The sequence below is a fragment of the Prenolepis imparis genome, unplaced genomic scaffold, assembly GCF_030444845.1.
Source record: "Prenolepis imparis isolate NDT839.2.m4 unplaced genomic scaffold, iyPreImpa1.0 SCAF_4, whole genome shotgun sequence".
Lineage (NCBI taxonomy): Eukaryota > Metazoa > Arthropoda > Insecta > Hymenoptera > Formicidae > Prenolepis > Prenolepis imparis.
Window position 1 is genome coordinate 1,665,438 of NW_028141162.1, and position 12,101 is coordinate 1,677,538.

Below are 12,101 nucleotides of genomic sequence, written 5' to 3' on the forward strand. Positions count from 1 at the left end.
AAAATTAACCATAATAGCATTTATAAAAGCAATGCCATAAGAGCGGATGAAATTAATTGGGAACAGAGATTTTGCACAATACGGAAAAATAATATTCAATGTATACTTTGCAATAATTTTTTTCCTCTATCCATAAATATTACGCTTCCTATGAAACTCCATTTAAACAAAGTACATAAAATGACTAAACGTAGAACGAAAATGCTTCGCATCTGGATATCGGATTATTTCACAATGAATTTCAGAACCAGGCAAATGACATGCAAGTTTTGCAATAATTTTGTTTACCAAAGAAACAATCTTTACAATTCACTCAAACATTTGAACAATGTTCATCGCATTATTGTGCCTATAATAATAACATATGTATGAGAAAAAATGATAGTAAGTTTTATAGATATTACTAATTTACATCTTTTTCATATTGTTTATTATGTATTATTCTTTCTCATACATACAAAGGACAAGAAAGCCTTATAATTTTAATTGAAAGCTTGTGTACGTATATGCATTTATAATATATGTTATTTATAATATATTTTTAATATATGTTCTAATATGTTTTTTGCAATTTTTTATCGGATAATTTAAATTATGTTAAATTTTTGTCCTTTTGTATGTGTGTATGTGTGTATATGTGTATTGTACATATACCTACACATACAAATATAGCATATATTTAGATTAGTTTGGCATTTGTTTATCATAAATATTACAAGATAAATGTTTCAATAAATATTCTAGTCGCCTCCATTTTAACTAAATAAAATTAAAACATCAGATATGACAATTCAGATTTGTCATCTATTTATAATTCAAACTTAATTAATAATTTATCAAAATGTATACAGTTCAGTAATCAGGAAAGAATATTTTAATGCAAATATATATAGTATTCAAGTTTTTAAATATTGGATAAGATAAAGATTTAATAATGGTAGTTTTGATTTCTAATAATCAAACTCATTCAAAAAAGATTAAAGAAAGATTTTATAATACTATATATATATATATAATTACAATTATCTTTCGACTGTTAATCACATATATCTTATTTAATCACCCCATTTGTATGTATACGCAGATGATTATCAAGCAGTTCAAAATCAAGTTCCAAATTCAACAGCAATAGCGCAAATTTCACAATAAATAATATTAAAGGCAGCATTATATATTAAGCAGCTCGATCACTATTAATACACACAGTAATAGCAGTTTGATTTGAATTCAAATAATAATTTCGAGTTATCTCGAAAAAATTCCGGCATCCCTGATGTATTATTATATATATATATATATATATATATATATATATATATATATATAACTTGCTTTTTTTAATAAGCAATTTCACAAATGAAACTTTGAAACTATTTTATATACAAATATATAAATTTTTAACTATTTTTTTACTATTGAACTAGTTCTTGTCTCAATATTATATGTATGAAATTTTGATATGCGTTATATTCATATCTTTTGTCATATGTTTCTTATGATATCATGTAATATTATAAAAATAATATATATTAAATAATTGTGTAATATTATATTGTATTGTAATATTAAATGATGTATATATATAATACGCACATAACTATATGTATATATTTATATATATACATATAGTTATGTGCATATTATACATATATATTATGCATATTATGTGCATATTATATAAGCATATATGCAAGTTATGTAATAAGTAAATCTCAATTATGTATAATTAATTATATTTTATTATTACAATCATTGTAGTATGTATATATGTATAATATACAAAATCAATTAAGTGTTTTTTTTTTCTTTCAAAAGTACAGTAACAAATTCAACATTAGGATAAAATTATCCTTCATTAGCCTTATTATATACATATAAAGGAGGTATATATGTTTCATTAAAGAAAAAGTTGCCTATATAAGTATATATGTTAAAAGAAAGAAGAATCAGCTTGCGTTGACGCCTGCAATATAACTTTTTACCTTACTTTATTCTTTCATTCATGTAATCAGAGTTATGAATTTCATCTCTCACTACAGCGAGAAATAACAAAACAGGATGTTTTCAAAAAATAATTTAGATATAAAAAAAAGATTTCGATATAACTTAATTAACACAAAACAAAAACAAAAAAAAACAATCGGAAACTCGACAACAATTAACAAAGTAATACGCTGTATTATCTCATCAACTGCTTTTAGTGAGAATATCTTCTTGCGTATTTTCTTGGCTCTTCATCTTTTTCCGAAGAGCTCGTCCTCTTATATTGAGCATCGTTTTCGTCACCAGCCACACTGCGCCAGTTTCGCACATGAAACGTAGCGAGTCAATAACTCCAATAATTAGAAAATGCGGCGGGTATCCGGTCGTACGTGATTCAATACCGACCGTTTTTAATGTCGCCTCTACGAACTTTTCCGGTGTAGGCGCCATCCAAGTTGGTCTCCTTGAAGAAAAAGAAAGGATTAAATAAAAAAAAGATGAGAAAAATTGTTAAAAATTTGATTCTCTCGATCGTCTCTAAATCTGAAATTCTCTACGAATCGTTACGAGGATGATTCTTACTTTATTTTTGATATCTTCGTGACTACCGGACCCGGAAGAACGCACTGAACAGTGACGCCTCTCGGTGCAGCTTCCGTTGCTAAATCGGCGCTCAATTTATCGATATACGCTTTGCTGGCGGCGTAAACGGATAGATAGGGACTCGGTATAGCCGCGCTCGCCGAACTGACATTGATAAGGACACCTTTGCGTCGTTCCATCATTCCGGGAAGTATCGCTCGAGCCACTCCGGTGACACCGGCTACATTCAGTTGCAGTATTTTCGCAAACGTTTCTTCGGACACGAGCGTGAATAGTTCGGGATGATCATAACTCACGCCGGCGTTATTCACGAGAACACCCACCTGGTAAAATATTTTCTGTGATTATTCTCCTTCATCTTTTTATAGAAAGAAAAAATTCTTTTTTTTTAATACTTTTCTTTAAGAAACGGAACGTCTTTATTTGCCTTTTTACATTTAAAAAGTCAATTTCTTTTTTTTTTTTTTTATTTCTTTACCTATTATCTACAATTCTCTCTGTTAAACATTCTTTTGAAGATTCGTGCAAGATATTTGTAGCAAAAATTATATTCGTTACCTCCAAATCCTGCGTCGCTTTGGCAATATTTGCGTAGACCACCTGACCCTCTGTCAAATCGGCCTCTACTACGCGGGTCTCCACTCGATATTCCTGCTCGATCTCAGCGGCTACGTCCTTCAACTTCGACATAGATCGCGAGATCAGAACGACATCCAAACCCTTTTTGGCGAACGCCTTGGCGAACGCTTTTCCGAGTCCGTCTGTAGCTCCGGTCACCACAGCCCATCTTCCTTGAGTTCGAATGTCTATTCCAAGACCAAGAGTCGGGGCGACTAACTTCTTCCACACCAGAATCCCGGCTTTTACAAAGAGCCTCAAACTGAGGAACGCTATTATCACCAAAAATATCTTCTCCCACCAGATTAACGCCATTCTACAATATAAGCAACAATAGAATTGATTTAATCGATTTTATATTTATTCGCTTAATTTAATCAAACGGAATAATTAGTTACATTTTTTAAATTAATAAATTATTAGTGACCATAATATATGATCATTAATAGTTATAATTTCTTTATACGCAACGATGACTCAAATAAATTAAAATGTTCACCAACGTTAAATTAAAAAATATTAGATTTGTGATTTAAAATAAAGCTTCAAATGGGCACTAGTCGTCATGAATGCTATTTGTCGACTATAACTTGCTATATCATTGTCGGTTCGGTTTCTGAATGTCGTGACCCGGCATCGCATTATCTATCGGCCGATACAATTCGTTATCCTATTGGCGCATTCGAAGTATTACTTTATCGTTATTTTTTGCACTTACACGAATTTAATTTTTTGCCTTTATTTTCGTTATATATCTATTTTTTGTCAACACGAATTCTTATACAAATTATCATTTTTTATGAATATATGTTTGTATAACTATATATATGTTTATTTATGCGCATGTACAATTTTATGTCGTGTTAAGTGCTTATAAAAGAAGAATTGATTTAATGAGAATTTAATAGAATTGCAGAGAACCGAGTACAATATCTTTTGAATAAAATGGTATCTCTTTATTGAAACAAATGATTATAGTCGCCATTTTCAAAATAAAAAATGATAATTGGAACTGTATCAGCTGATAGGTAATGTGATGCCGACAAATTGTTTAAACGATTAATTATTCATGAAATATTTGATTAAATTGATTAGGAGTTATCGTTTTAAACCTCTTTTTATTATTAGATTTCGATACCTTAAATTATACATTTCTGAAATATTTCTGATAAACGCGATTATACAATATTTCATAATTTAAGGAAAGACATTATATATTTATACAGAAACATTTTTTATTTTTTTGTAAGTTTTTTGTAAGTTTATAAAATTACATTAGCAAACATGCAGCGTTCCTTTTTATTTGCTAGCTGACTTTTATTATACACTATTTTTAGCGAATGCTTATTCTTATCGAAACTTTAATAGAAGGGTTTAATTATAGTGACTCATTCAAATATCATGGGCACAAATACACAGAACCGACTTTCATTATCATACAATGTAATAATTATTATGCAATATTATAATTATTCTGTTGACTTTATGACAGAAAATCGTGTTCAAACTTTGTTAAAACATTCTTATGAAAGTACTCACAATATACTAGCAAATAAATTTAACAAATACTTATTCAAATTAACGATAGAAAAGTCAACAAATACCACAATTGTGGATTAAACTTGTTTATTTATTAAAATTGTTTTAAAAAAGCAACAATTATAAAAAGATAAGATTATTTTATATTAATACTAATAATGTTTTAAAAAGAGCTATCGCATTTATAAATCTCTCTAATCTTTTAAAATATATACATATATATATGTATAAAGAGAGAGAATTAAGAGATATATTATATCTATATATACACACACACAAACAAACTTATTCATCTACACAATAATCTAAATTTTGCGTGAATAAATATTAATAAAATTATTATTATTATTAGATGTTTCTAATTTAACTGTAATAAAAAAATTTAATTGAAAGACCAAATGTTTCCCACGAATGTAATTAATCCAGCGGACGATTATTTGACACACAAATTGTGGTAAAAAATTCCATAAAATTTCTCCAAGATACAGCTTTCTCCAACAGTATATATATATATATATTCCAATATGCGGAACGATAGCTTCGCGATATACTTTCTCACTTTCTCATCTGTATCTTACCTGGCAATCAAGTCTTTCAATTCCGCGATCCGTCCCACGAATGATAAACTTTCCTCACCGAAGGGCTCTTGATCTCGAGAGATCTCTTCTCTCACCCCCTCGCTGACCAACAAAATCGACGTGCGATATCTCGCAAGGCAGAAGCGCGACTAGGAGAATCGAAGGACAAGGTCGCGAGGAGAGAGTACAATGAAAGCCGACAAAGGTCGGACGGGAGGCACCGCAGAAAAGTGAAATCGCGGAAGAGGGTCCAGGTGAGTCGAGCACCGGTTGATGCCCCGATGACCGTCGATGCGGCACTGCACTGCTGCTCGTCGCGATCGATATTAACGTCGGGAACGGTGGGATATCAAGAGCGCGCGCCAGCGCGGGCAATGCCAGGGCTGTTTCATCTCTGTTCGCGCGATAATATTATGGTCCCCCTCTCCAGAAGAGGAAACTGTGTAGAGCAGTCCTCGTCCACGTGGCCGAGCAAAAGGTTCGCCGTGCCGCGATGATGGGGAGCGGTGGGGAGGCAAAAGAGAGAAGACGATTCTTTCTTTGACACACTTACTTCGTCGGTCCGCATATCTCGGCCTCCTTTAAATTTATATATGTATACGTACGATCTCTTTGATCGCACAGCAGTTTCGCTGATGATAACTGTAATATATATTGGCGAATTTAAAGACGTGACCTTTATATATACATACAAATATAGCTACGCGTGCTACTTAAAGTGGTAGCGCTCTCGTACTGGAGGTTGTTAAAGTCGCTCGAAATAACACAACAATGCGTGCTATTTCCTGGTTCCTGATTCTCATGAAGATGTTGAGAGAAATTTCTCCAATATCTAAGAAATGTTATTATTAATACTTATACATTATCCGAAACAATTAGGGGAGCGCTTTAAAACTTGCAAATTTTACCGATTTTTAAGAAGGCCTCTCTCCCTAAAAAAAAGCTGAGATATGGCTTCTTAAAAATCGGTAAAATTTGCAAGTTTTAAAACGCTCCCCTAATTGTTTTGCGTAGTGTATTTATTAAATATTTATATATATTAAATGTATGTGTTACATTGTATATTTTTAATCAACTAAAATCAGAAAACTTGCTATCGTGTTTTATGCGGAATAGTAAATATATTTTTTTATTAATTGTGGCACGAATTTTTAAATAATGCGTATATGATGTTTACAGATGAACTCGACATTGATTTTCACTGTTTCTTAATTTATTAATAATGACCACCTAATAAAAAGTTATTACAAATTAAAATAAAATTTAAACTCTTATTCTTAGATCACATATTCATACAATTAGAGATTAAATTAAGATTGCAGAGATTGATATATTTTGCTATCGCAAAAAATTATGTTATATTTACACATCATCAAATTAGTTCATATATACATTTACTTCTGATTCATTGAAAAAATCGACTAGTATTTATTGCACTTTGTTTAAATTTTTAACTTGTATGTATATCTTAATTAATTTATAAAAAACTTTGAATTCTGATTTTATCTGCAAATATTATTCTAAATGGAAAATATAAATCGCAACAAAATATTTATGGAAAAAAAAGTAATACACATATATCATATGGTACTTTCTTAAATAGATTAATATCCCACAAATTTGTTACTAATCAAATCATTCATATATTATATATCAATGCAACATTGTCTTAAATTTATTCAATTACAAACTGTACAAAAGATATACATTACATATATATTCACACATTATTTAATATTATAATAGATATAATATTAAACAATCCTATACAAATTTCAAGATGAATGTCAGATAAATAAATATATTTTCTTTCATAGAGACACGCATATAAATATGGATGTGTGATAAGATCGAAACTTTGATGGGAAATGTTATCTTAGGACATTCTCATTATTCTATACGTTCCATACACAATATAGGAAGACAATCAAAATAAAAACATAATACTTGATATGTGTATTTATTTTTTTATCGTATTATCCGATTTAGTTTTAAGACTACCATATAACAGAATTATATGGCATATGTGCAACGCTGCGCTACTGTATACCGTGCTTAGATATACGTTCCAACACAACTCAATCACACCCAGGACAGTCAATTTAATAGCAGTCTTATAATCGGTACACCACGCGATGTACGGTAATATATGATAGTACCACACATAGAATTGATAATGCAACGATCTGCTGAACACGATGCCGATAAAGTTTGAAATAAAGAGAGGATAGACAAACAATTGGCTCACAACACACATATAATCTATCTTCTCTTTCTTAGGAACTTGAGATTTCAAGCTCTGCTCCACATCTTTCAATTTTGCATACGATTCCATGTATACGATCCAAATGCGCAAGCAGTAGAGCAAAGTTGACACGTGCAGAAGTAATAAAAAGTTATGAAAGTATGGATGAACAAATACCTCCTCCGGCAGAAATCTCCAGTTTACAGTCCACTTAAATTCAAAGATTCTTCCCAAATTGAAGGCACTCTTTATGTACGCGATTGGATTCTCCAGTAAGAACGGAAGGCCAAGAGTCAACTGTACAAATGCGCAGATATTTAAATGTACCAGTGTTTTGAATAATCCTAGGATGCACAGGTAGGCGACAAGAAGCGCCGGGGCGAACAGCAGTATGTTCATCTTGACGGACACGGCGAGGCTGTACAATACGCTACCCAGGTACCAGCGATCGTCCAGGAACGCGTTGACACTCGCGTACAGCAGTAACATCGCTATGGGATCGTTGAAGAGCCTCAGGACAAATATCGAGTGTATTCTGTAAGAGGTGCAACACATGAGGATCAGCACGTAGGGCGGCACTTTCCTAGTCCTGGCGTAAATTTTAAGGACCAGGGTCAACGTGATCGCGTACACGACCACGTAAATGTACTGGGCCGTCTTTATATCGGCGCCCCGTGACGTCACGTAATAGAGGCCGGAGAAGACGTAGACGAATCCGGCGGGATAAACTAAAGGTCCGGTGTCACCTTGCAGCTTCGCGTAATCCGTCGTGCCGTTTAGGAATCCTTCCACCTCCTGCATATAGGCCCGCCAATCGATCTCGGTGTACGGCACATTTTCCACGACCAATATGTTCAAAACTATCTCGGCGAGGATGAAGAACTTGATTGTCGGCGACAGTTTCTTCGGATCGGTCAGCAAGGAAATGATCTGCTGCCATAATCGCAAACAATGTTCTATCCAACTTCTGTTGCCTCTCTTCCAACATTTTTCGGGATTGAGGTTATTCCTTGTTTCTCCGCTTCTCTTGCTTACCGCCATATTGTCTGAAACCTGAAACTAGAGAGTCTTCTGAGAGAGCTGTCACTTCTCCGATCCATGGAGGTAAGAAATAACAGGAGGGAGGATATACCCCCCTTGCCTGGCAAGCAGACGTAAGGGGGGAACACTAAGCGCGATATTGGTGTGGCTTATCGAAGCGCGACATTTGAAATAGTGATGAAAGCACACACAAAAAAAGGAAAAATTCATAAATAATATTTATAAATATGATATATATATATATATATATATATTGTATGTACAATAGTAATATATATATTGTGCTATGCCATATAAGGCTTGTTTTCTATTCCTGCACTGGCTGAACTGTGCACACTGGTGCAATAAGTTAGAGTGAGACAAAATATACTTTATTGTCTCATTCTAACTTATTGCATCAGTTCAGGAATAGAAAACAAGCCTATTGTAAGCGAATCTGTATGTATTTAGTAGCATGGGCATTTTGTTTTATAATATTTTACAACTTTTATATCTTTTTAAAACAAAATTAATGTGAGATCCGATTTATTCGCCAAACATGTTTCTCACTTACTTGGTTGAGTTAGGTTAGATAAGATAAAAAAAAATACAAAACGCCATATTACTGTGGCCAACCAATCACATTTGGTGTTGTTACCCCCTCTACTTAAAAGGCTTTACACTCCCTCCTCTTATTTCTTACCTCCATGCTCCGATCACGTTGCACGCCAGGCTCACGCTAGCGCGCATGCGCGGGCAGATGACAGGTCGCTCTTTTTCTTTCTCTTCTCTATCTCCAATTTTTTTTTTTTTTATAACATACGCGTTTTTTCACAAAAGTTAAAAATATAAATATTAAAATTATACGCGTTTAAAAATCCTATCTTTCGAATAAAATAGAATTCGATTGACCAATCCGAATAAAGAAATCTTCGAACGACTCCTCGACGAGTAGATTTTCGAACGCGAGCCAGTACATGTATATACAATTCAGTGTTTATGAGTCATCGCGACGTCACGAGTTAACGACCAATCAACGCGCGCCAGCTGGGAGTCCGGGTTTTTGACAGAAGCCAACGTGTATAAAGTCGTGCGCGGAATAAACGGCAGTTGGGATTCGGTCATTTGTTAAAAAACCAAGCGGATGAATTAAAGTGGTCGCTGGTAGCTGATTTATCGAACGACGAAGACTTTGTATCGACGATACGTTGATTATTACATCGTAACGGTATGTAACACGCTTATTCCCCGAATAATCTAATGTACGATCCCGCGACAATTTGAGAATTTACATTTTTTCTTGCAATCTTGTGATTTTCTCGCTTGTGCGCGCTATTGTTTTATCGATATTACCGCATATTAATAATACCTCACGTAAAACTCTTATGAGTTAAAATGAGTTTCTAATGGACGAATAAAAAACATCGAGATGATGTTTGATAAACGAGCAGCGAACAAAAATTTTCAACATTTTAAAGAATGCTCTGACTTCTCGTGTCCTCTTTTTTGCAATACATTTTGTTGAAGTGTTTATTTATATAGACACCATTTTATATATATATATATATATATATATATATATATCAATTAATTGAACAGTATATTAGAGTTGCAAATATCCAATATTTTTTGCAAATGTATCATGGTGATTTATTTGATAATATTATATCTTTAGCAGAAAACGCGAAACGAAAGAGAAATGAACGCTTCAATAATATTTTCCATTTTTCTTGGAATTGTGTGTACTGTTACAGCATTGAAAGTAGGTGATTGCGAAGGTAAGTATTTCGTAATCTTTCTTGTATTTAAATTTATATTATATAAACTTTTATAGTTTTCCTTATTTCTGCGCTATTTTATAGTATGCGTCGCTGTTGTGGATAAATTTAGTCAGACATTAACAGAAGATATTAAAATTGATCCCAAAAAGATTGAAACAAAGTTTCGAGAATTCTGTAAAAGCACCAAATCAAAAGAAAACAGATTTGTAAGTAAAATAAATCTTTACAGATGAAATAAAAGCAAATATGATATTTCTTCAGTTGAATCATTCAAATTAAAACTATACCTATTATGTTTTTCTAGTGTTATTATTTAGGTGGATTGGAAGAATCTGCCACTGGTATTTTAGGTGAATTGAGTAAACCATTGTCATGGTCTATGCCTGCAGACAAGGTATGCGAGAAGCTGAAGAAGAAAGATGCTCAAATATGCGATCTGAGATTCGGTATGTATGATTTTCATAAACTCTGTTGTAATTTTTATCGCAAATGCAAGATGCATGCATGTAACATTGATATTCTTATTATAGAAAAACAAATTGATCTCAACACGGTGGATCTGAAGAAACTCAAGGTGCGCGACTTGAAAAAGATTCTGAATGACTGGGAAGAGGTGTGCGATGGTTGCATAGAAAAGACAGACTTTATTAAACGAATCGAGGAGCTCAAACCTAAATACTCCAACAGTAACTCAAAAAAGGAGCTCTGAAGTATTATGGTCTTCGATTTAGACAAGCAATTAAGTTAGTATGGCTAAAATTTGTCTTTTTAATTTGCAGAGGAATTGTTTACAGCATTTAGAATATGTATTTATTTATGTAGCCATATGTCTACATATGTCTACATAATACGCAATTTGTATAGCCTTGTTCTGTCAAAGTTGTCTTTGACTGTCAAAGTGACAGTCCTTTATGCTAAAATATTTAAGTTTCATTAAATAAAATAGAAGATATATTATCGTAAAACGTTAGGATGAAACAAACAATAATGGACAATGAAAATTTTGTCAAACAGCATGTTTATTTCTTACAATTAATTTCGAGAGACGTATATTATATTAGTAATCTGATTTCTCTCTCTTTGATGTAGCCATGCTAAGAATGTACCTACTTTACTAAAGGTGCTTTATTTATATGACATCAACTCGTTAGGCATAAATTAGGATATACAACATTTATACAAAAAAATTATTTTCACATATATTTATCTTTATTGTTCTTCCTCAGATAGTAATATGCAGATATGTTTGTATAATATGTCCAAATGATATTTATACCAATGCAGTTTATAATGTCAAATTTATGTGTAAGAGATATTTTGTCCAATCACTGTATGTTATTATATTCTTGTTCTTATATTATTTAATTGAAGCGTGAAACATGAACAAAATGTACAATGAACTCGTGTAGTATCTGTCGTGGCCAGTATTGATCAACTATTGTACACAAATATGCGAGTTCCAACCAATGCCAATTTTTGAGATGATAATTATTTGTATCGATATACACCAACTTTTACAGTTAAACATGATAAAAATATATATGTATTCTCGAGAGAGGAGTACGATAAATTGAAATTAACCATATGAAAAAATTGTGCATAAATAATATTTAGATAAGGTATTACCGCATATCTGTACGTACTATTCTGGAAATCCCAAACTGAGTTATTTATTTCGTGATAAGACTGCGTGATTACGTTTTCTATATCACATTCGTGAATCTTGATACGAGA

The 12,101-nt window shown here is 32.4% G+C and overlaps 3 protein-coding genes across 5 annotated transcripts; 1 reads left to right on the forward strand and 2 right to left on the reverse strand.

The window, feature by feature from the left end:
* Positions 1–1,777: 1,777 nt before the first annotated feature.
* LOC145935094 (very-long-chain 3-oxoacyl-CoA reductase) lies at positions 1,778–5,672 on the reverse strand. 2 transcript variants are annotated; one of them, XM_083036160.1, is made up of 4 exons: positions 3,603–3,894; positions 3,145–3,520; positions 2,566–2,909; positions 1,778–2,446 (listed from the first exon to the last, which is right to left on the reverse strand). In XM_083036160.1, exons 2-4 carry the CDS (start codon positions 3,517–3,519, stop codon positions 2,188–2,190), a joined length of 978 nt encoding a protein of 325 aa, XP_082892286.1. In that variant the 5' UTR covers position 3,520; positions 3,603–3,894; the 3' UTR covers positions 1,778–2,187. The 2 variants fall into 2 exon arrangements, with proteins under 2 accessions (XP_082892286.1, XP_082892285.1); XM_083036159.1 differs by lacking the exon at positions 3,603–3,894 and adding an exon at positions 5,322–5,672 and having other exon boundaries at positions 1,780–2,446.
* A 1,365-nt stretch (positions 5,673–7,037) lies between these two features.
* Alg3 (Alg3, alpha-1,3- mannosyltransferase) lies at positions 7,038–8,646 on the reverse strand. The gene has a single exon (XM_083036154.1). The coding sequence runs from the start codon at positions 8,605–8,607 to the stop codon at positions 7,282–7,284; it is 1,326 nt and encodes a 441-aa protein (XP_082892280.1). The 5' UTR covers positions 8,608–8,646; the 3' UTR covers positions 7,038–7,281.
* A 973-nt stretch (positions 8,647–9,619) lies between these two features.
* Positions 9,620–12,039, forward strand: Manf (mesencephalic astrocyte-derived neurotrophic factor). 2 transcript variants are annotated; one of them, XM_083037289.1, is made up of 5 exons: positions 9,620–9,814; positions 10,262–10,364; positions 10,449–10,573; positions 10,672–10,813; positions 10,898–12,039. In XM_083037289.1, the coding sequence occupies exons 2-5, from the start codon at positions 10,286–10,288 to the stop codon at positions 11,074–11,076; spliced, it is 525 nt and encodes a 174-aa protein (XP_082893415.1). In that variant the 5' UTR covers positions 9,620–9,814; positions 10,262–10,285; the 3' UTR covers positions 11,077–12,039. The 2 variants fall into 2 exon arrangements, with proteins under 2 accessions (XP_082893415.1, XP_082893416.1); XM_083037290.1 differs by having other exon boundaries at positions 10,265–10,364.
* The last annotated feature ends 62 nt before the right edge of the window (positions 12,040–12,101 follow it).

Bases quoted from the DNA above. Each gene is read 5' to 3' on its own strand.
- LOC145935094 (XM_083036160.1), bottom strand. From the start codon at position 3,519: ATGGCGTTAATCTGGTGGGAGAAGATATTTTTGGTGATAATAGCGTTC. The intron at 2,910-3,144 runs GTAACGAATATA...ATATTTTACCAG, and splicing joins AAGCGACGCAGGATTTGGAG to GTGGGTGTTCTCGTGAATAA. The intron at 2,447-2,565 runs GTAAGAATCATC...TTTTTCTTCAAG, and splicing joins ACGAAGATATCAAAAATAAA to GAGACCAACTTGGATGGCGC.
- Alg3 (XM_083036154.1), bottom strand. From the start codon at position 8,607: ATGGCGGTAAGCAAGAGAAGCGGAGAAACAAGGAATAACCTCAATCCC.
- Manf (XM_083037289.1), top strand. From the start codon at position 10,286: ATGAACGCTTCAATAATATTTTCCATTTTTCTTGGAATTGTGTGTACT. The intron at 10,574-10,671 runs GTAAGTAAAATA...ATGTTTTTCTAG, and splicing joins AATCAAAAGAAAACAGATTT to TGTTATTATTTAGGTGGATT. The intron at 10,814-10,897 runs GTATGTATGATT...TTCTTATTATAG, and splicing joins AATATGCGATCTGAGATTCG to AAAAACAAATTGATCTCAAC.